This window comes from Typopeltis vanoorti, chromosome 20 (genome assembly GCF_054136105.1).
Source record: "Typopeltis vanoorti isolate ZY-2024b chromosome 20, IOZ_Tvanoo_1.0, whole genome shotgun sequence".
NCBI classification, from domain to species: Eukaryota; Metazoa; Arthropoda; class Arachnida; order Uropygi; family Thelyphonidae; genus Typopeltis; species Typopeltis vanoorti.
This window is the reverse complement of record NC_143568.1, coordinates 6,629,091-6,650,933: the sequence shown is the minus strand read 5'-3', so window position 1 is coordinate 6,650,933 and position 21,843 is coordinate 6,629,091. Positions and strand designations below refer to the sequence as shown.

The 21,843-nt window shown below is 36.2% G+C and overlaps 2 protein-coding genes across 4 annotated transcripts in view; one reads left to right on the top strand and one right to left on the bottom strand.

Annotated features, from left to right (window-relative positions):
- LOC150095212 (coiled-coil domain-containing protein 25) overlaps positions 1-5,777 on the bottom strand; it is a 139,404-nt gene extending 133,627 nt beyond the window's left edge. The window contains exon 1 of the mRNA XM_090410487.1: positions 5,631-5,777. Within this exon, the coding sequence (XP_090266613.1) occupies positions 5,631-5,655 (25 nt within the window). The 5' untranslated portion in view covers positions 5,656-5,777. The remainder of the gene's footprint in view (positions 1-5,630) is intronic.
- The window catches only part of LOC150095211 (uncharacterized), an 84,492-nt gene continuing 68,044 nt past the window's right edge, over positions 5,396-21,843 (top strand). Inside the window, exons 1-3 of one of the 3 annotated variants that reach the window (XM_090410482.1) lie at positions 5,396-5,535; positions 9,378-9,432; positions 20,551-21,500. In XM_090410482.1, coding sequence (XP_090266608.1) covers positions 9,386-9,432; positions 20,551-21,500 — 997 coding nt within the window. In that variant the 5' untranslated portion in view covers positions 5,396-5,535; positions 9,378-9,385. Of the gene's footprint in view, positions 5,536-5,839; positions 5,980-9,377; positions 9,433-20,550; positions 21,501-21,843 lie in introns of those variants that run through there. The other 2 variants (XM_090410481.1, XM_090410483.1) reach the window with 2 other exon arrangements.

Below are 21,843 nucleotides of genomic sequence, written 5' to 3'. Positions count from 1 at the left end.
AATTTATCATTTTTTTTTTCAGGTTTATTACAGCAAAATTAGTTAAGTATTAATCAAATTACAAGTATGTTATATTATTTTTAATTCCCAAGTAAAATCGGTATAGAAAAAATTTTATTCTAAAATCCTTCTATACAAGATTTTACATTTCCCTACAGTTTATCATTAGAAATATGTATAGGTGCATGCATCAAAATGAAATTTTATTTCCAAAATTTTCATAATAGAATTAAAATTGTATTTCATCTTTGATGGCTCACATCCCCCCCCCCCACCTTCCAAACTATCACACACACAAATACTGCTAGGTAACATATGTGCATCTTCTTTTTATTCGAATTCGTTATTTTTCCAAAGTAATTGTACCAGATAACTTTTAATATTCCAATACTGAATTGTGAATATTTATTCCTGATAAATATAAATCATTGAATTATGTGATATTGGCAAAATGCATTGCCATGCACGTATTCATACAGCTGGCGACAATATTATCAAACAAATTAACCAACATAATCATGAGGGTAACATGGCACGAGTTGAAGCAACTTAATGGGATTAAAGATTGAGCCCATACAATTAACGATGGGACTCATTGAATTATCACAGAAGTATACACAAAAATATCTCCTGCCATCATCGGCCAAATGCCTCTGTAAAAAAGTCTAGTCGAAGAACCCGAAATCAAGCAGGACAGGTACCACCAAATCCAAATTCGTTAAGTAATTTAATTATTCCACCTATATATAAAAATTGTTTGGACTCTCCCGGTACAGACAGAAGTGGAAAGAGTTCATTCGGCTTCATCATCATCCACATAGATGATGGAAGAGAGAAGAAGAAGATATAAAAAAATCACCTATGGAAATGATCAGTTCCTTTTTCATGACAGCAATGATGGCTGATATTTTCTACTAAACGAAATCTACAGTTATTGTTCCAATCGACAACATGGTATGTAGATGGCACTTTTAAAACTACTCCACCTCTTTTTGAGCAGCTGTACACAATTTGTGGCATTTTAAACGATAACGTGATTCCTGCTGTTTATGCATCGATGCCTTGAAGAAATGAAATGAAGATACATACCGTAGAGTTAGGAACACGTTAAAAAATTTGGAACCAAATTTAATCATAACAGATTTTGAAGCGGCTTCCATAAATGCGTTCCGTGAAGCATTTCCAAATAGTCAGCAAAAAAGGTTGCTTTTTGCTGACTATTTGGAATGAATGTTGTATATATATTGCGAAATATACACAACATTCAAGCAAATGGCCTTCAACAACAATAAGAAGCTGATTCCGAATTTGCAATAAAAATGCCCATGATATCAGCAATTGCTTGTGTGCCATCTACAAATGTTGTATGTGCTTTTGAAGAGTTAAGTGAAAATAATGACTATCTTGCTGAAGCTCAGTCTGTTCTGCACTACGTAGAAGACACCTGGATTAGCAAACCTGATCATCAATCACTTTGTCAACCTCGCTTTGCCCATGCCTTATGGAATTGTTACGATGCTGCTCTGGAAGGGTTACCAAAAACAAACAACTCATGTGAAGGGTGGTATCGTGCATTCAGCAACTAACTGGTGCTTGTCATCTGGCAATATCAAAGTTTCTAAAATCTTTGAAGGATGAGCAACATTTCAATGAGGGGAAAATAGAGCAACATACAGCTGGCAACCAACCTCCTCCTCTCTGGTGTTCTTCGAGATGCAGAAAGATAGACTTTTCAGTTTGGCCATAATATGGCTTCCCATAATCGCATACAATTCTGTAGGCACCTGAAAACTGAAGATGGTGATGATTTTCTTCGGGGTGGCTTAGGATTGACCGGAGGTTTGGTAAAGTGGAGAAACACGTTTTGATATTGAACCTCTTCAAAATTCTTGCCAGTTTAGGGAAGAGGGAACTGATGTAAGGTAAGGAGATGTAGGTTCTGGGGTTAGTAGAAACCTCAGTGGTATGTTGATCATGGCGGTATAGTAGTTTGTTAATACTTTTCAAAGAGTAACCATTATTTATGAAGGTCCTATTAAGATGTTTCGGTTCATTTTTGATCTCTTCTTCATCTAATAATATGGAACTGGCATGATGAGCGAGAGTGGATATGATCCTAATTTTTGGTAAATAGTGGTGAGAGGACGCATGCGAGTATCTATCTGTATGTGTAGGTTTTTCTGAAGATTGAGATTTTTAAAGTATCAGACATCTTGGTAAGTTTGATGTCAAGAAAGGCTAGAGAACCGTTTACTTTAAGTTTAGGTTTCAGCGTAGCAGAAGAAATGGCTTTTTCTTCGAAATCTTCAAGAAAAATGTTTGCTAGTACTGGAGACAGTGGACCACCCATGGTTAATCCGCTATTTTGTTTGTAAATCTTGTCATCAAACCTGGAGTAGCCTGAATTAATGCAATGTGAAAGTAAAGAGAATATCTTTTTTGAAATCTCGTTTCTAAGAAGAACAAGAACATCTTGGGTGGGTATATTAGTAAAGAGCGATACTACGTCGAAGCTTGCATTATATCTGAATTGTTGAGTTAGAGGGTTTTTTTTTTATCTTGGTAACAAAGTCAGCTGAATTTTTGATGAAAGAAGATTTCCTTGTGAGGCCTTACAAGGAGGTAACGAGATATTTCGACAAGTTATATGTGGGGGAGTCGATACTTTCAACTAAGGGCCTTAAAGGAGTATTTTTTTTTACATATCTTTGGAAGGTTGTACAATCAAGTTGAGAGATACTTACTCTCAACTTGAGAGAGACCCCATAAGAGAGATACATAATGGAAAGGTATGATGTGTTTCGTGAGGATAGAAGGGGTAAAAAGGGAGGGGGAGTGCTATTGATGATAGAGAAAGAGTTATGTAGAGATGCAAGAGGGAAATGGGACCAGTGGTTTTGAGGCAGTATGGTGTGAGATAGAGGTGAATAGAATCAAATACTTGGTGGGATGTTGTTATAGACCTGGTAATGTGGATAGTGGTGATAGTGAAATGTATAGTCAAATAAGCCAAGCAAATAAGAAAAGGGTGATCATTATGGGTGATTTTAATTATGGCAATATAGACCGGAATGAAGAGATAGCAAATGGAAGTAAAGAAAATGAGTTTCTTGAGTTTTTGAGGGATAACTACCTCAGACAGTATGTAACAGAGGGCACAAGAGGATTAAGGGTCTTGGATTTGGTCATCTCATCGGAGGATGTAATTATCAATGAGGTATCAAATCATCCACCAATTGGTGAAAGTGACCATGAGGTGATTACTTGGGTGGTTGCCAGCAGTGCAAGGACCCCTGTGAAAAAAGGGTATATGTGGAACTACAAGGGGGGGGGATTATGAAGAGCTCAGGAGACAGCTTGCAAGGGTAGCATGCAATGAGGAGTTAGCTGGAAAAGAGATCAATGCAGCTTGGGGGATTTTCAAAAAATATTTAGTAGATGCAATGTCTAAATGTATACCATGGGTGAGAAGGTTAAATAAGGTAGGTGTGAGATGGATGAATAAAGAGATTAAGCATGCAATACAGAGAAAAAGGGCATTGTGGAGGCAGCATAAGAGAAGTGGAAGTAACCAATTTCATGAGGTCTACAAAGACCAGGCAAGGAGGGTGACTTGGTTGGTGACAGTAGCTAAAGAGAGGTATGAACAGCAGTTAGCTAATGAAGCTAAAAAGAATCCTAGGGAGTGCAATTTGGTCTCACTATTTCATCCACCTCAGATGGTAGGGAGGTTAAAGGCATCTCTGAATGTTTGGCAAAAATTATGAAAAAATATCAACTCATTGCTATTATAAACCCATCATCCAATATCACAACTTGCTACCTTCTCCAAAAGATAAACTCTCACCAATGAAGCTACCTGGTGTATATAAAGTAGAATGTTCGTATAACTTGTCTTACTATGGACAAACAGGAAGACATAAATAAACATATCTCTGAACATCAAGACCACATCTGTCTTATCAAATCCCACAAATCTGAGTTCTTTTATCCCCCCCCCCCAGCTCATCCAGGAGACCAAAGATGAGCTGGCAGTGAGGAATAGAAAAAGACATCAGAAAGCTTGGCAAGATCTGGACACAGACAAAGAGAGAAGCACAAAAGTCAGATCTCCATCTGACTTTTGTGCTCTGTGGTCAAAGCCTTATGCTCCCAGTAGAGTGAAGGGGAATAAGTATGTCCCCTATTTCTGTTAAACCTACAAAAACATCTACCGCTCACCTCCACCACTACCACAACTAGTATTTTTTGTCTGTAAATTGCGTGTGTTCTGAAGGGCCGATTTGTCTTATTTGTCACATGTAATACATCTTAACAGATGTATTACATGTGACCGATGTTGAACATCCACTGAAATAACATATGTATTAATTAATTTTTAAATGATGTTGCTACTAGTTCTAGTTTAAGTCATGTAAGCAAATATATTTTATCTTGCATTAATAAATACATCTAACTGTTAAGTGATTTTTCCTCACCATTATGTGTGTGAGTGTGTGTGTGTGTATATACACACACACACAGTGAGGCAAAAGGGGGGGGGGGAATGTTAACTAGATCATAAACCAATGATTCCAGGTTTGATAGCCTTTGTCAAGCCTTGGCATGATCTTCCCTTTTAACAAATGGCATCATGCAATATGTAGTTGGGATAGCTGCAGTGGATGAAGATATAGAGGATGAAAGTTGGAGTTGAAGATATAGAGGATGATAGCCTTGGCATAATCTTCCCTTTTTTACAAATGGCATCATGCATATGTAGTTGGGATAGTTGCAGTGGATGAAGATATAGAGGATGAAAGTCGGAGTTACATATAGCAGATTTCTTTTTTTTTATGCCTGTAAGTATCTGTGTACATCATTATTATTATTATTATTATTATTATTATTTGACACCTCCAGGGAGTCCAAAGACTCATCGAGGGAGAGTGTGCCAACAGCATCGAACGATTGGTCCCCTTCCAACTACTAACCGCGCTCAAACTTACTTAACTGAGCCATTAGTAGCAGAGGCTCTACCAATCGACCAACCTTTCCAAGATGTTTCTTTCCTGATTTGATCTTTTCGAAAATGTTCTGTTGTGTGTGTGTGGGGGGGGGAGGAATGGAGAATAACGGAAAGTCACTGAGAGTATGCTAAATGCACCATTGATAGTTTTAATTATGGAATCACCGAGTATGCGATGTGTTTTTTAACGGGCAGCATTATTCCTGCCTCATTCTTTAACTCGCATTTGTTTCTACGCCCGTTATATAAACAGCAAAAGTAACCGTAAAGTGTATGAAAATCTTGACATTTTAGAAAAAGGGTTAAATTTTCTAAACTGTTAAGCCGTTCCACCCCCCCCCCTCCTCACACGCATCAATTCCCAAGAAAAACAGATTTTCGGTTGACGAACGAACTTTATTCACCACTTCAGTCCATCGCTAATTCCTCACAAACTGATCATATGTTATATTTTAATGCAGGTGAATTTAAAAAATAAATTGCTTCCCTCGATGAGTCTTGACTTCAGGAGGTGTATAATAATAATCGTATGTGAAGTTCAAATTACCTTACTTGTATACTACTTATTGACAGCTTATTAACTACAACTTATCAATAGTTGGAAGCCCGATTTCTTACTTACCATTACTTGTAAAATGCAACACCATTCTAATTACACAATTAAAATACGTTGGCAATTTTGAGGAATCCAAATATTAATACAACTTGAATTAAGCCACTGCTTGGTAAGCTTTCTTAAATATACGCACGTTTTCATCAAAGAACAACTCCAAATTGCCATTGCACTGTATTAATGCGCCTCTAGCACCAATACGGTTTTATCCAATATTTCTATACAGGTAGAAAGCGGGAATGTTAACATCTGTCATGAGTGGAGGTTACGTTTAATGTGTGGTTGTAAGAATCTAAAATCAATATTTCTCAAAGGAATGAAATATTAGAATTGTAAAAATCTGTTATTGTAAGTTTAGGTATGTTAGTAAGTTTATTTATTTTGTTTATGATTCATATATATATATATATATATTGGAAAAAAACAGCTAGCCCACCAAAAATTTTTAATACTAATATCTCAAAAGTGAGGTATAACTTTAAAAAAAAAGTATATTGTGTATTATATTATGCTTGAACTGGTACATGCCCACGAATGAGTATTCCTTAAAATACGTCGGCACTTTTGAGGCACCCTAATATTAATTCAACCTGGATTAATGGCAGATGATTATTACAATAGGTCTCTCCATGGAGTCAGAAGACTCATTGCGGGAGACACACTAGCCATTATTCACACAATACCTGTCATGCCGCTTCTTAAATTTTTAATACTGATATCTCAAAAGTGAGGCATAACTTTAAAAAAAAAAAAAAAGGGTATTATATTATGCTTGAACTGGCAGATGTCTACAGATGAGTTTTCCTCAAGTCCTTTAATCTGCCCAAGGTCTAATTATGAGACCAGTTACCATTTATATATAGCCTGCTCCTCCCATATATAGCAAATGGTAAATTATTATTATTATTACAATGGGTGTCTCCATGAAATCAAGGCTTATTGCAAGAGACCCTATGTGATACACTAGCCATTATTCACACAATATCTGTTATGACTTTTCTTAAACTCATTCACAGATGAAGCACTCGCCTTCACCTTTGGCAATGCATTCCACCCATTCCCTGCCCTCCAAGCTAAAAATATAGTCCTAACACCCTTGTTAACCACATTGTTACACAACTTCTAGGGGTGACCCCCCCCTTGTTCTCATTCCCCTTCAGCACTATACCAAAAAAAAGTCATCGGTGTCAGTCCTATAAAACTCCTTTAATAACATATATGCTTCTATCATATGATATTATATTTTTTTTCATTTTATTAATTTATTTTTATTAATATATATACCAGCACTGCCCACACAAGAATACATTAAAAAAAAAAAAAAAGCAGCTCTGTAAATTAAAAAAAAAAAAAAAAAACAGATAAGTATTCTCATTATCTTGATTACTAAAATTGGAAGTCCAAGCAACACAGTAGTATACCAGGTGTCAAATATGGCATCTGTAAGATCCCAGATAGCCACTGCTTCATATGGTAAGAAGGTAATGTATAAATGAAGTTTCCAGGATAAAGCTGACAGGAACCTTTGAAACAAATCAATTCATTATACCTGACAAATTTTTGTATTAATTCATATGAATGCAGTGCTTGGAAAGAAGTCAAAGTCAATGGAACCCCCCCCCTCCATCGGCAAGGTGCAGCATGCTGTAATGACTCACATGTTTGTAGCCAGTATAAATTGGAGGAATGTGCTCCCAAGTCAATGCAACTGTGTCTGAGTGAAATGGCAGCGAGAAGGGAACTAATGGAGTTCAAAAGAGGCATTGTGATAGGATGCCATGTTGCAGGCCTATCTGTTTGGCAAATTGTTGACAAATTGGACTATCCCAGGTCGACAATCAATGATACCATACTGAGATAGAAGCATAGACAGTCAACTGCAAGTGCTACTTGCAGTGGACAACCCACCACGCTCACCAAACGTGACCATATGGTGCTATGAAGAATAACATATAAAAACTGTCATTCATCAGCCGACATATTGAATGCAGAATTCCAGGCATCAAATGGAACACGAATCTGCACATTCAGAACCGAGGCTCACAACTTGAGTTTCCATAGTAGGACAACAATATGCAATCCACACATTATCTGAACCAACACACAGTATCATCTTCAGTTGTGTAAAGAGCATGTACAGTGGGATGTGGAAGCTTGGAAAGCTGTGTTATGGAGTGACAAATCATGCTACACCCTTTACTAAGCAGATGGATGGGTGTGGCAGATGCCCAGTGAATTTCTCTTACCAGAGTGCATAATCCCAACTATGAAATTTGGAGGTACCAGTGTGATGGTATAGTCCTGGTTTGGCCTCAGACCTTTGTGGTGCCATGAACATCGAACTCTGAGAAGTATCTGAACATTCTGGACAATGTATTACTTCCCACTTTGTGGCTTTTCTACAGAACTGACCATTGTCTCTTTCAGCAAGACAATGTAACGTATCATATGCTAACCACTGGCCTGGTTGGCCGAGTGGTTAGTGTATCTGCTCTCCAGCCAAAAGGCTGCGGGTTCGAATCCTGCTGTTTGCATGGATGTCTGTGATTGTCTGTGAAAGTACTAGTGGTAGTTGGCAGTAGATGGCGTTGCTGTTAGATGATGAAGGTTGGTGGAGTAGTGAGATGTAGAGTTGTAGAGTAGATGCCCTTTGTTGATGAGTCTTTGGACTCCCTGGAGGTGTTAAATAATAATAATAATAAGGCTGCTGCTGTAACTGCATGGTTTGTGGACATGAATGTCACCACGCTTGACCAGCTTCCACAGAGCCCCGATCTCAACCCTATTGAGCATCTGTGGGATGAACAGGAGCATTGGGCGTGGTCAAGGGACGTTCACCCCGTAACAGTCCAGGACCTCATTATGCACCTACTGGAATGGTCCAAAATTCCCATTGATCACTATCATATGCTTGTAAAAATATGCCCTGTAGAATTGCTGCAGTCATCACAGCAAAAGGTCCTATATTTTATTAAGATGGGCTCCATGACTGTGTGCTCCTCATCCTATGGTGTTCATTAACTTCTTTTCAAGCGGTGTATATGACCGATTTTTATCCTTTCATAAAAAATATAAAAAAAATAGTGCATTTTGAAAACAACTCATTTGTGAAGGTTATGTGTACTGTTTCTGCTGTTCTTATTAAAAAGAAATTTTCTATGAATGATATGTCACTGATTGTATACATCCTCCTCCAGTGAGTCTGTTGATTCCATGAAGATCTCTTAATAATAAGAATGATACATAATGATATGTTTCATAGTTTCCACCCCCCCACACACACACACGTGTGTGTGTGTGTATGTGTAATAAGAATATTGAAGTGGTAACTTGCTTTGAAAGAGGGAAATGTTGTTGACATTGTTCATATTGAAAGTTTTTATAATTAAGAGAATGTATTTAGTTTTGTCTTTCAAAATAGTTTTTTGCATTTTACTAGAAGTGTACAAATATCACTAATTAAATATTGTATTTCAGAATATTGTTACAGTTCCTTAAACTATTTATGTATATTGTGCTCAGAAAAAAACAACTTCATAAACTTCATAAAAATTGACTACTGTAAAATATATTCTGAAAATTGCAGCATTGTTGTATTATTTTTTATTTATTTATTTATTAAAGTTGCATTTCATTATTATATCAGTCTTTTTTTTTTCAATGATAAGAATATTCAATTTATAATTTTCTTAAATTTTTGCACATTTTACAGTAATTTTTATTTATTTATTTTTATTTATCTTTTTTTATTTGTAGGAAGATTTATGATGCAGTCTACTCCAAGAAAAAGAAAATATTTTTCTCGTGCAATGTGAGTTAGAATATTTCAAAGTACTTTGTTTGTTGGTTTGTTGTTTATTTATTTATTTTATCATAAGGCAAAGACATAGTAAAAGTATTAGTCATAGCCCATACTTGTACATTGGCAGTCTGGTATGGATGCTTAGATGCTCATTGTCTCTCATGTTGTTTAGAAGCAAAAATATGTCTAGGATCATAATTATTTATATATGTGTGTGTGTGTGTGTTTGTTGATCACATATGCAGGCAGTCCAAAGACCTATTTTTTGAAGAGTTGCAGGTTTAGCTGATTGAAAATACTTCTTGTCTTAGGCTGTTCCAGAGGATGGTGGTAGATGGAATAAAAGAGGAAGAAGAAATGCAGGTTTAGTGTGTTTACAGTTATACAGTAAAGGTGGGTGGAGGCAGCTGCTACTGTGGTATTAATAGGTGCAACATAAAGTGGAGGAACGATAGTTGCCAGTTCATTGGAGCAATGACCATTGAAGTGAGAGTAGAATAGCACAGAGCTGAAACACTGCATCTGTGAGATACAGTTTAAAGTAAATCTGTAAGAAAAGGATTGTCTATGAGCTGAATTGTTCTCCTTTGAACAGCATCATGAATTTTTAGAGAAGTTTTAGGTGCTCCACTCCAATTATGTGAGAAGTATTCTAAGCATAAGCAGATTTGGGATTTGTATATTGCTAAGAGTTATTTGGATGTAAAATAGCATCTTGAATGCCTAGTTTTTTGGATGCTGAAGAAGCTATTGTTGTGATATGTTTGTGTCAGGAGAGGCTGGAGGAGAATGTTAGTCCAAGCAGAGAGACCTGATTTTACCTGACAATTTGTGTATTACTGAGGGTAAGGGAATGCAACCTAAGGCTGGGATATCTGTGCACTGCATGGTTTGTCAAATGAGTAGAATGAATAGAGAGTACTATCATCATGCAGAGGTTTCTGTGATTAAGAAGTTCAATCGAATTATTCAGTTTTGTGACCACATTTTTATTAAAAAAGACTTTTTTTTAAAACTAAACAAGTACTAAAAAACAAACCCAACGAGTTTCGTTATTGGTAAAGAAGATTTTGGAAAAGTTGGTTAGGGACTCGCATTCAGAAATGGGTTTACAGAGAACCTGTACTTTGCAATGAACAGCATTGGTTTACTAAGGGAAGGTCATGTTTAAGCTACTTGTTCACATTCTATTATAATAATAATGTGACCGTTGAGTTACATAAGGGGAATAGATGCACCATAAGACATTTGGATTTTGCTAAGTCTTTTAATAGAATACAGCATGGGAGACTTGCATAAATTTTAAAATAGGAATTTGATTATAAAATATTGGTATGGATAAGAGGATGGTTGACTGACATAAGTGGCATATAGGGATGTGAATCTTCAAGATTTAAGGTAACCAGTGGTGTACCACAAGAATCAGGTCCCTGGTCTGTTGTTATTCATCTATAGTCCGTGCGATTAGCCTAGTGGCTGTGCACTTCGCAACCATATGACTGGGAAAGAAGCGTCCCAGGTTCGATTCCCGTCGAAGACGTGAGGAATTTGAGGATCTTCCTCAGCCATAGCCAAGTTAGCCGGTCTTGGGCGTGGGCAGTAGGGTTTTTTCCATCTGTTTATTTGGCGTTTTTCATCCCACAAGCAGGCAAACCCTTTGAACACACACAGATCTACAGCCATAAATACTTAACCCCCCCCCCCCCAATGAGGGGCTCAACTCATCCCAATAGGGACAGGAGAGAAAAAGGAGGATACTCCATATGAATAAATAAATAAATTCATCTATACATTAATGACATTGGAAAGGACTTGGCATGTGACATACATCTATTTGCTGATAATACAAAGATAGACAGGGTAATCAGGAGTGTGGCTGATAAACGGTACTTGCAAAATGATTTAAATAGGCTGGAATTTTGAGCATGTGAAAATGGTTGCAAGTTCAATATTATTAAATGTAAAGTTATATAGGTATTATTTCTGGGAAAATTCCCATGTTACTCCTCTTAAAAAACTATTATTTATACTGCTATTTTAGCCTGTTTCCATTTAGGAGTGTCCCTTATTTTAAATACATTGGCTTTGTACTCAAGAATTTTTTTTTAGGGCATTAAGTGTATTTTAGAAGTAAATATATGCAAAGTTAATATGCAAATATATGTAAAGTTATATGCTTTGGTGGTTTTTCCCCCCTCTGATGCACACATGAAAGGCTACATGACCTATAGCAGATTAGTATGGTGTGTGAGCAAGAAGAATCTGTTCACATTTTGCTTGAACAGCTGAGGATTGTAATCTTTGGGGAAGGCAAAGTGGGAGAGACTGTTCCAAAGGACAGAAATAGATGGAATGAAAGAGGAGGCAGTGAAGTTCATTTGGTGAGTTTCAAAATGGACTGTAAAAAGGGTGTTGGTTAGCAGTGGCTCTTGTTTTAATGATTTTGAGGAGAGTGGAGATTGACCACTATTAATAATAGTGGCCAATTCAGCAGAGCACTGTCCATGAAAGTATCTCTAAAAGATGTACAAGGCAGAAACTGAATGTCTGTGAGAGAGAGGGATCATTAATTAGCCTGATTGCCCTCTTCTGGACAAAATCAAGTAATCTTAGAGAGGATTTTGGAGTACCACCCCAAATGTGGGAGCAATATTTCATGGCTGGGTAGATTGGGCTTTGTATACAGTTAGTGTTTTGTGCAAAAAAAGTATACAGCTGCAAAAAAAAGTTTTTTGGCAGCTGTGGAAGCTATAGTTGAAATGTGGTTTTCTAGAAAAATCGAACGTGCAGATCAGTCCAAGAAGAGAAATCTGATTGTGCTTGATATCTCTTGATATTACTGAAGGTAAGGGGAAGAGATGCGAGCTGTTGCACGAGATCAGACAGGACTGAGTTTTGGTGGCACTGAAATTTATAAGGTTGTCTTTGTCCCACCGAGATATAGCTAGGAGATCTGAGTTCAGGTCTCTGGTGGTAGATCTTGAGGATTCTAATACTTGAGCACTACAGGGTTTGTCAAATGAAAAGGAGGAATGGAGTATACTGTCATCAGCAAAGCTATGGATAGGATTGGAAGTCTGAGAGAGCAGGTCATTTATATACAAGAGGAAGAGAATGGGTGAAAGAACAGAACCCTGGTGAGCTCCTGCGTTGGTGGGGAAATCTGAGTAGAGTAAACCGTCCACTATGAGATGTAGTGAGTGATCAGTGAGAAAGTTGGCAATCCAGTTGCAGAGTGAGAATGTCAATTTGTTAAGTAGGCCCCTATGCCAAACCTGATCGAAGTTTAAGGATCAAATAGCAAAGATTGCAAAGACAACTTAGAGGATAATTGCAATGCTGAAACAAACCTTGACATGTAAAGATAAGGTCTTTTGCATCTTTACAAGGCCTTGATAAGACTTCACTTGGATTATTGTTCATAGGTCTGGTCTCCTTGTTTTTGTGATGATTCTGATACAGTGGAGAGAGAGAGAGAGAGTGTGCAATAGAGAGTGTTAAAAATTATATCCGGATTTCGGAATCGCTGGAAGAAGGCCACTCTATTACACCGCAGCAAATACAAGTATGAAAGACTATACATCGAATCTGCCTCAGCTTTCCAAACCTCAACAAATTTGGGTGCACGAGACTGCCCCAAATTTGGGAAGCATACATTTTAAGAACATTAGCCCAACAGCCAAGATAACCCAATTTAGTCCACTATGGGGTACTGTTTAGGACTCTAGGCCTGATTTCTGTTGCCTTTATTCAGCCTCATTTGCTCAGTGTTAGTGCCTGCGTGCATGTCGTTTTTTGTGATCACTGATGATGGCAATCTAACATTGCTGCAATATAGGAAGGTATTAATTAAAGTCTTTTATAATTAATATTCTAGTATACATTGTTATTTCCTAAGTATATAGATGGATGGGATTATATGTAAAAGTTCAGAATTTACTTTTACATTTTTCTTAAGCATAAAAGGGACTCTGCATAAAATAATAATAATAAATTGTATAGTAATGGTTACAACCAGACATGAAATCAATACAATAATAAGTTAAAAAATTTTGTATGCATCCCATATATATACACGTGCACACACACACATGCCCGCAAGTAATGTGAAAGGTCATCATACGTTGCGCTTTTGCACAGGTGTACAAATTTTACCACATAAGCTTCCATAACCGATAATCCTGCGGAATAGTTGGTTGCTCCTTATTCCTGGTAGTATCCCATGTCTGTCAACGCGAGCCAGTTTGCCTGCTTTGCAGAAGAAAAAATCCCAGGCTAAACTGGGGAAAAAACCCTGCTGTCCACTTCCAAGACCGGCTAACTTGGCTATGGCTGAGGAAGATCCTTAAGCTCCTCACGTTGTTGATGGGAATGGAACCTAGAACACTCCTTCCCCAGGCATATGGTTGCAAAGCGCATAGCCACTCGGCTAACTGCACAGTATATGAAAGGTACCTCAGAAAATAAAAAATCATTGGAATCCTTAAAAAAAAATACAAACTGCTATCATAATTCTGACCACAGAAAAATCTCATAAGTCTATCCTGTTACTTTACTCAAAAACAGGCTGTACAAAATCAGAATGCAGGCTGAAACACCAACATTATATCAAGTTCTTGAATTACAGAGAATCAAGATTATCAGTCTTCAGTATTAAACACTCACCACAACATTAGTGTTAGTATGAAGCTTACTTGTGCTGCTGCTGTGTTGCAGCACAAGTATGCTTCATAGAACAAAATGTTGATTGATAATTCCCCCACTTTCTTCTATATCTGTTAAAACACATGCAACAGCTATTCGGCACCCCTCACAGTTCATTTCATCTCCAAAAACATAGCAAACCATTTTTTTTTTTCCTCTCATTTATTCCTTCTACTACTTATGTATTTCCTGAAGAGTATAATTTACAGATCTTCAAATCCAAAGTTATCAAGTTTCTTTTTGACTAGAGACTCAAGAAACATGTCAGAGATACCATAAATCAAAGTTCCTCCAAAGTAAATAAACAATAAGCCTCTGTAACAGTTGACATGAATGACAAGTACTCCAACTTGCTTAATATCAGGACTTTAAAGATCTTTATTAAGAAGTTTAGATTCCTGATATTATGATATTTTCTCTGGAAATCAAACTCATTTACCAGTTCATTTGCATAAGTCATCAGGGTTTCATACTTATTAAGGTTCTAAATGAAAGACTTCAGTAATTGGGTAAAGAGCTAATGACATTGTAAAAAAAGGGGCACTCCTAAATGAAAGTAGGCTATATTAGCCATTAAAATAATAGAAACATTAAACAAATAACTACAAATAACTAAAGATTCTAGTTACACATTTTAGACGTAATATAAATCAGATGCATTAATTCTAGCTAGGACTCTAGGTTCTTTGTCCATTAGCAATTGACAACTTAACTTTGATTATTTGAGATCAGGCATTAATCTGTATGCTCTGATTAAATGTGGATATTTTTATTTTCAATTTATATCAAACCCAAATGCAAGTGCCACACAATTTATATCATAGCAGTATCATGTTTAGGCAAAGGATAATGAGGGAAGAATGAATATGTTGAACATTTCTTAAACATCTGGAGGTCATGTGTAAAACTCAATGTTGCTTAAAAATACCAAAGCGCTTTACATCAATTTTTACTAAGGTCCAGTCTCATGAGAAATGTTACAAAAATAATGTTGTTTGTCTCTATTTATTGTATGTTAAATATTAATGTAAATAACTCTATGGGAATTGATTGTATTTACAATTTTAACTAAAGTTTCTAGAATTTCAAAAACAAAGGCAATGCTTTGCCATCGGAACTTTGTGTAATGTATAATAGCTATGTGTAAGAGCACAAGAAAATTGTTTATGATTAAGTGTGTGAGAAAGTTGCTTGTAAGCTCTGCGCATGAACACCTTCAAAGCTAGTATCAAAGAGGTCCGCTAGTTTCAGAGAAGTTTCCACTGCCCGAAAAAACAAGGAAAAAAGAGCACAAGGAGGAGAAGGAAGAACAGGCCGGCCTTAACAAAAGGATCTAGTAGAACTGCTGATTTCTTCGGGTTTACAACCCTTGGTGCTAGGTCCTGAGAAGGCAAAAATAAAAGAGGACTGAGCCTGACATCGGGGGAGTTTCCGGCAGAGAACCAGAGGCAGTTGAGAGGAGGTGAGGTCCAGTTGCTGACAGAAGGAAAGGCGAAGTGCTGTTACTGAAGAGAGGCAGTCGGCAGAGAACCAGAAGCATACTGACCCAGAGAAACAGACTTTACTGCGAACTGACAAAAGAAAAAAAAATCGGGAAGTCAACCGAAGCCAAAAGCCGCAGAACGATCTTCAAGCCTGTATGCTGAAACTTCTTGCCTGAGCTTTTGAGTACCAGGGAAATTGCAGGCCAAAAACCACTAATACACTGATGAAACACCCCCTGAAGCAAGGCCTGAGATGAAAGAAAAATCACAGAGACTTTGATGCAGGACCTATGGAAGGTGTCATGACAAAGAGCCTCCGTGTGTCCAACCTTTAATGTGCATTCTTTTTGTAATCTAGGCATTATATCATAGATGGACTGATAAGAAATAGTAATAAGAAATATCTATAAGAGAGTCCTCTGATTTGTTGTTAACTGGAATATAAATTGTAAGATAACTTGCCATAACTAGCTAATCTCTTGAGTCCTCTGAGTTGTTAACTGGAATTTTAATTGTAAGATAACTTGCCATAGCTAGTTAATCTCTTCATGAGTAAATTAGTCTAGGCAATTTGGTTTTCTTAAGCAGAGAAGTAACAGAGTAAATATATTGTTTAGTCATTTAATATTGAAAAGAGAAAGTTTGTTTCTTTATACCAAAAGGATAGGTAGAGAGAGAAGAGTAACCTCCCTATCACTTATTTAATATACTTTATTTTAAATGTAAATAAATGTGTTTTAATTATATGTCTATAGAGTGCCGCCTGATTGTTTATTTTACACTGCACTGTTCCTAAAAAAAAATATCGGACTTGTGAGCAGGAAACCAAGTGAGATAGCCGAAACGTATAGTTAAGTGCAAATAGACCACGACTGTTTGTGTAAAGTTTTACTGAAGGAATTTGTGTTAGAGAAAGAGAGAGAGAAATCAACCGGCCGTATTACTGAGTTTTATGCCAATTAAAAGATATTAGTGGTGCAGTCTCAGTAAAATAAATTTTCTAGTATCCATAGGCATAAGACTCATAGTGTGAAAGGTAGATAAACATAGTACACAATAGTATAAGCAAGAAAGATTACGAGAGAGAAATCATGCACTGCTAATTAGAATAACGGTATTTCAAATGCGCAGTAACCAAGCAGTCTTTATAAATAGCAAGAAATAGTAACACGCACAGTTTACACATAGATGTTAGAGGTGGGGAAAACAGTATGGGGAAGACTATTCCAAAGAACAGAAGTAGAAGGAATAAAAGAAAAGGATCAAAAATCAGTTCAGTAATTGATTCAGTGTTTGATGTTTACGCTATGCGTATATTTTTTAATTTATTGATGAAAGGGGTCACTGTGGATCTTGCTATCTCCGTGAAAGTAGTTATTCAAGCTTAATATTGTTTTTATACTTATTGACATATAATAATGATTTGTTTAGTTAATCCTTCTTAAAGTCCTGATGATGTCATTGACATAGATAACGAAATGTTGAGTCAAATAGAAAATCATAGTTATTCTCTTTTACTTTTGTGAATCTCAAAATCTTTAAGGATTATGAGTCTTTTTTAAATAAATAAAAAAAATTAAACAGAAGATGCCATTATCAGTTACATATTTTAAAAAAAAAGCAAAATTAAAAAATACAGACTAAATAAAAATAGTGTTGCTGATCACTGTACTTTTTGTGACTGGTGAAGGAAACTAAATAGTTTGATTGGATGGTTATGAGTATTTCTGATAATTTAATTTTCTGGATATCCAGTTTCATATTGTTCTGTAACAGTGTATGTCAGAATTGATTAAATGTTTGCTAAGAGTAGAAATGCACATTTCTTAGATTTTATGGCAATAAATCAGGAACAGCTTTTTTTTTTTAAATCACTTTTTTTTTCTTAATTTCAGATATTAATGTTTATGTATTTTATTTTATATTATTTGATGGAGTTCTTTCATCTTCTGGCCTTAATATTTTCTTTTGACAAAGTATCCACTCTGAAACAGTTTTAATTTGCTGCAGTAATCATAAATTTTTTTCTTGTTGCTCTATTGCACAAAAGGTGTAAATGATGTGTTGAAGTATAATCATTGTTATACCTCAATTTCATTAAATTATTGTTAGCTCATAGCTGTTATTTTTTAGGAAATTGCAATGTATACTAAATATTAATTATAATCACTTTAATTGATACTTCCTTTATTTCAGCAACATTACAGTACCATCATCAGGGATCACAACGTAATGATATGTGCATGCATGCGCTATTGCTGGATAAATGAGGCTGAAGAAATGCAACCAAATTCGTGCCTGGAATCCTAAATGGCACTTCCCTAGTGAGCTAAATTGGGTGGTCTTGGCCATTGGGCTGAAGAACTATGGATGAGTGCTTCTTAAATTTGAGGCAGTTTCATGCACTCAAATTTGTCGAGGTTTGGAAAGTTTCTCAGGGCTGAGGCAGATTCCAAGAATAGTCTCTCATATTAGTATTTGTTATGGTGCAAAAGAGTGGCCTTCTTCCAGCATATCCCGTGGGTGTCCAAAGCATGGTCAGCAAGTCCAAAGCAGCTTAATGGTGAAAATGGGTGTAGTCCATGCATTCAGAAATTCTGATATTGGCTGTAGTAGGACAGTTTGCAATTGTAAGGGACCTAGTAGACACCAAATAGGTCTAGGAAATGTGGCTGGTCTTTGGTGGATCGGATAAGGCTTGCCAATTTTTTATATGGTCTGTAAGTTGTTTTAAGGTTGTATTTCTATAGGATTTTTGTCAATTTTTCAGTTGTGCCCCGATATATATGGAATGATTAATATTTGTGTAATCCCTGCTCTGCAGGGCCCAGGGAAGGGAGTTGGAATTTACGGGGTTTAATATTTTGTGGGGGGGTCGTAGCCATTGTCTAAGAAAGTGTTGAGAATGTAGTCAAGTTCAGTAGTTAAGGCACTGCTATTAGAAGTGATTAATTTTACCCTGTTATATAGGGTTTTTATAATCCTGCATTGTTGGGAGGGGTGAGCGACTGTTGGTGAATGTATCTACCAGTGTGTGTAGATTTTCTGTAAACAGAGAATGCCAGGGATCCATCAGGGTGGTATGTAATCAGAGTGGTTAGGAAGAGGAGACTGTTGTTCTTGTTTTCCTGTTCTAAAGTAAACTGGATCCTGGAATGTTGATTGTTTAGATGAGTTAAGAAAATTCTGAGCGTATCCAGGCCAAATGGCCTGGACTCTCGACTATGTAGATGAATACATCGTCTGCATAGCATAGCCAAACAGTGGGTTTTATGTGGGACAGAGTTTAAGGCTTTTTCTTCAAAAGTCTCCATGAAGAAGTTGGCCAGGAGTAGAGAAAGTGAAGAACCCATGGCTGTCCCTACCCCCCCCCCTTCTGTTTGCAGAATTTTTCCTTGCCAAACAAAATAACCAGAGTTCATGGGGAACTGAAACTGGGCTGAGATATTAGGAGGAAATTTAGCTTGGATAAGATCTAGGGCATCTTTGAGTGGGAGATTCGTGAATAGAGAAGAAAAATCAAAATTGGCCATTATGTCAGTTTGTTGGAGTGTAAGGTTTTCTGTAGTGGCTTCAAAGTAGGCTGAGGAGGAAGGAGTGTTGCCAGTATATTGTGAGAGCACTTGGGCTAAATATTTGACTAATTGCCTCCGTAGCGCAATTGGAAGAACGATGGTACATTGCACCTTTCGATTGGAAAAGGCCTGGGTTCGATTCCCATCATGATGGGATGAATCTTTATATGGACTTTTTTAATTGAAGGTGAATTAGTCGATATCATGCGGAGGTAGCAGGGTTTTTTTCTCCTGGAAACTCGGGTTTTTCATCCCGCATACAGGCAAATCGGCCCTTCAGAACACACGCAATTTTCAGACAAAAAATATTTGTGGTGGTTGGGGGTGGTAGATTGCGCTGATGTAGTTGATTGGTAGTAGTGGAGACAGAGAGTTGTACAGTGGGTATTTTCCCGCGATGAGTCTTTGGACTCCTTGGAGGTTTCACGAATAATAATAATAATAATTTGTACATAGGAGAATCAATGCCTTCTATAATGGGACATTTTGTTTATGGAATTTTTGCTAGGCCATATGTCCATGGAACTAGAGTTATACAGTTTTAGTTTATTTTTGACTTCCTCATGCCAAGAGGTGCCCTTTTTTTAAAGAGCCTGTGAAGTGTTCTGATCTATGTATTGTTAGGATCATATTCTAAAGGAAGTACATAAATGACATAGTTATGAATATCCAATGTATAAGTCTTTTAACCAGAATTATTGATAGCTCATGAAGAATTAGTTTTTTGAGATGTTCATTTCTTTGTTTTTTTCCAGTATTTTTACTTGGTTTTAGTACATGTCTTGAAAGGTCCATTTAATTCACTGAGGATTGAGGACCATGTGTGATGAGGGCTGTAAGGAATCTTTGTGTGTGTATTTTTTCCCTTTGTTCATGGAAACTTGCTGTGAAAACTGTAGACATTGGCATATTTGCCAGTGCTCATAATAGTACTTTTTTAGATGCTGCTTGTTGAACAAAGACAGGCATCTTATGTGTACTTTTCATGAAAAGAATTCCAAGCCTGCATCAAAACAGAAAGTAAATGCTAATATTCTGAAAAAAACTTAGGTGGGAAAAGTTTTTGCTGTCTGTGAAGCATACATTAAACTTTTATAATTTTTATAGTATGCAAAAAGACATTTTAATTCTTGTAAAAATTGTAAAAACTTGACAAATATGAGTGTTTATTATTATTATTAAGCAGAACAATTGTAATAATTACAGACAAATTATGCTTTACATATAAGATAAAATTTAGAAAGTTTTGGAACTTCTAGGATAGATAGAAATTACTTCAGGTGTATTTCATTTTCTTATCATATTTTTGCAAGTTTAATTGTTTCTCTTAACAGGGATTTAATAAAATTTTTATCCTATTTCAGAGATGAAGATTGTGGACTGGTGAAAACTAAGCATCCTTTAAGAAACCTAGAAAATGATTTGACCTTTCTTGATGAATTAGACCTTTTCTCCGGAGATGAAAATGTAGATGCTGCCATCGAACAAAATTTAAAACTTTCTGTTTCAAACTTTTATTGTAAAAAAAGGCCATATTTCAATCCTTTAGAAAGAAAAAAATTGGGTTTGAGTAAAATTTCTAGTTCTTTTGAAATGAAACAAAAGATTATCAGAAAAAGGAAATTAAAACTTAAAGCTATATCTAAATATCCTAAAAATAACATGGTAGGTAAAAGTAAATTGAAATGTTTCTCAAAGAATGGAATGTCAAATGCTGTTCATGGAGAGATTACATCCAATACTACACCTGTTATAATAAAGTTATCTTCTAGTACTGTTATGGAGAACTCACTGAATTCATCCAATAAATTCTTTACCTCTAGAAGCGGAAGTGAACTAAAAAAGGTACTGACATGTGAAGCATGGAGAAAGGAATTCCATCGAGAATTCAAATCTGGAGTTGCAGCTGTGTTGTATAAATCCAAACAAAATTCTAAACTGATTTCTGGATTGGACTCTATTCCTAAACAGAACACTCTGCTTTATCCTGTTCCAGACACTAGTTTGGAACCAAATATGTTCAGTCCTGATTCCAAGGAAAATAAATATAATACTAACAAAGAGATTGTTTCTGAAGATGCCTATTCAAGTGCTCCTCAGTTAAAAGACAACCAAATTACTGCCAATAAGGCTTTTAATGTACATCCAAGAGATACAAATACTATACATCATGGGAAGTTGAATATTTTAAAAGTGCAGAATAGTTCAGAAATGCAAAATGAAATAAATTTCCAAATAGCCACTAAGGATATAGAAAATAGAGCAGATGATATTCTTACTAAAAAATATTCTACTCAGAAGGAACTAACTCCAGGTAAGTATATAGATAATCTGAATGATTACATCATTCTGTAATATTGTTTTAAATATTTTGCTGCATTTTTTAATCACATGAGAAAAATTATCTGGAACAGAATTTTAGTAGTAAACTGCTAAGAGTATCAAAGTGGCAGTGATGCCACCTACTGAAAAAGAAATCACAGTTTAACTCTTTCTCTTGGGTGAACAGTTCAAAAGTGCAAGCATAGTTTTCTATTCCAGCACATTAACAATAGATGTGTTGAAAGAGCCAGGCGTATGCACATCTGCATAGTGTAAAAGCCATAGGAAGCAATGCAAGGTCTTCAACAAAAACTGTCTAGTTTGTTGAAGACTGA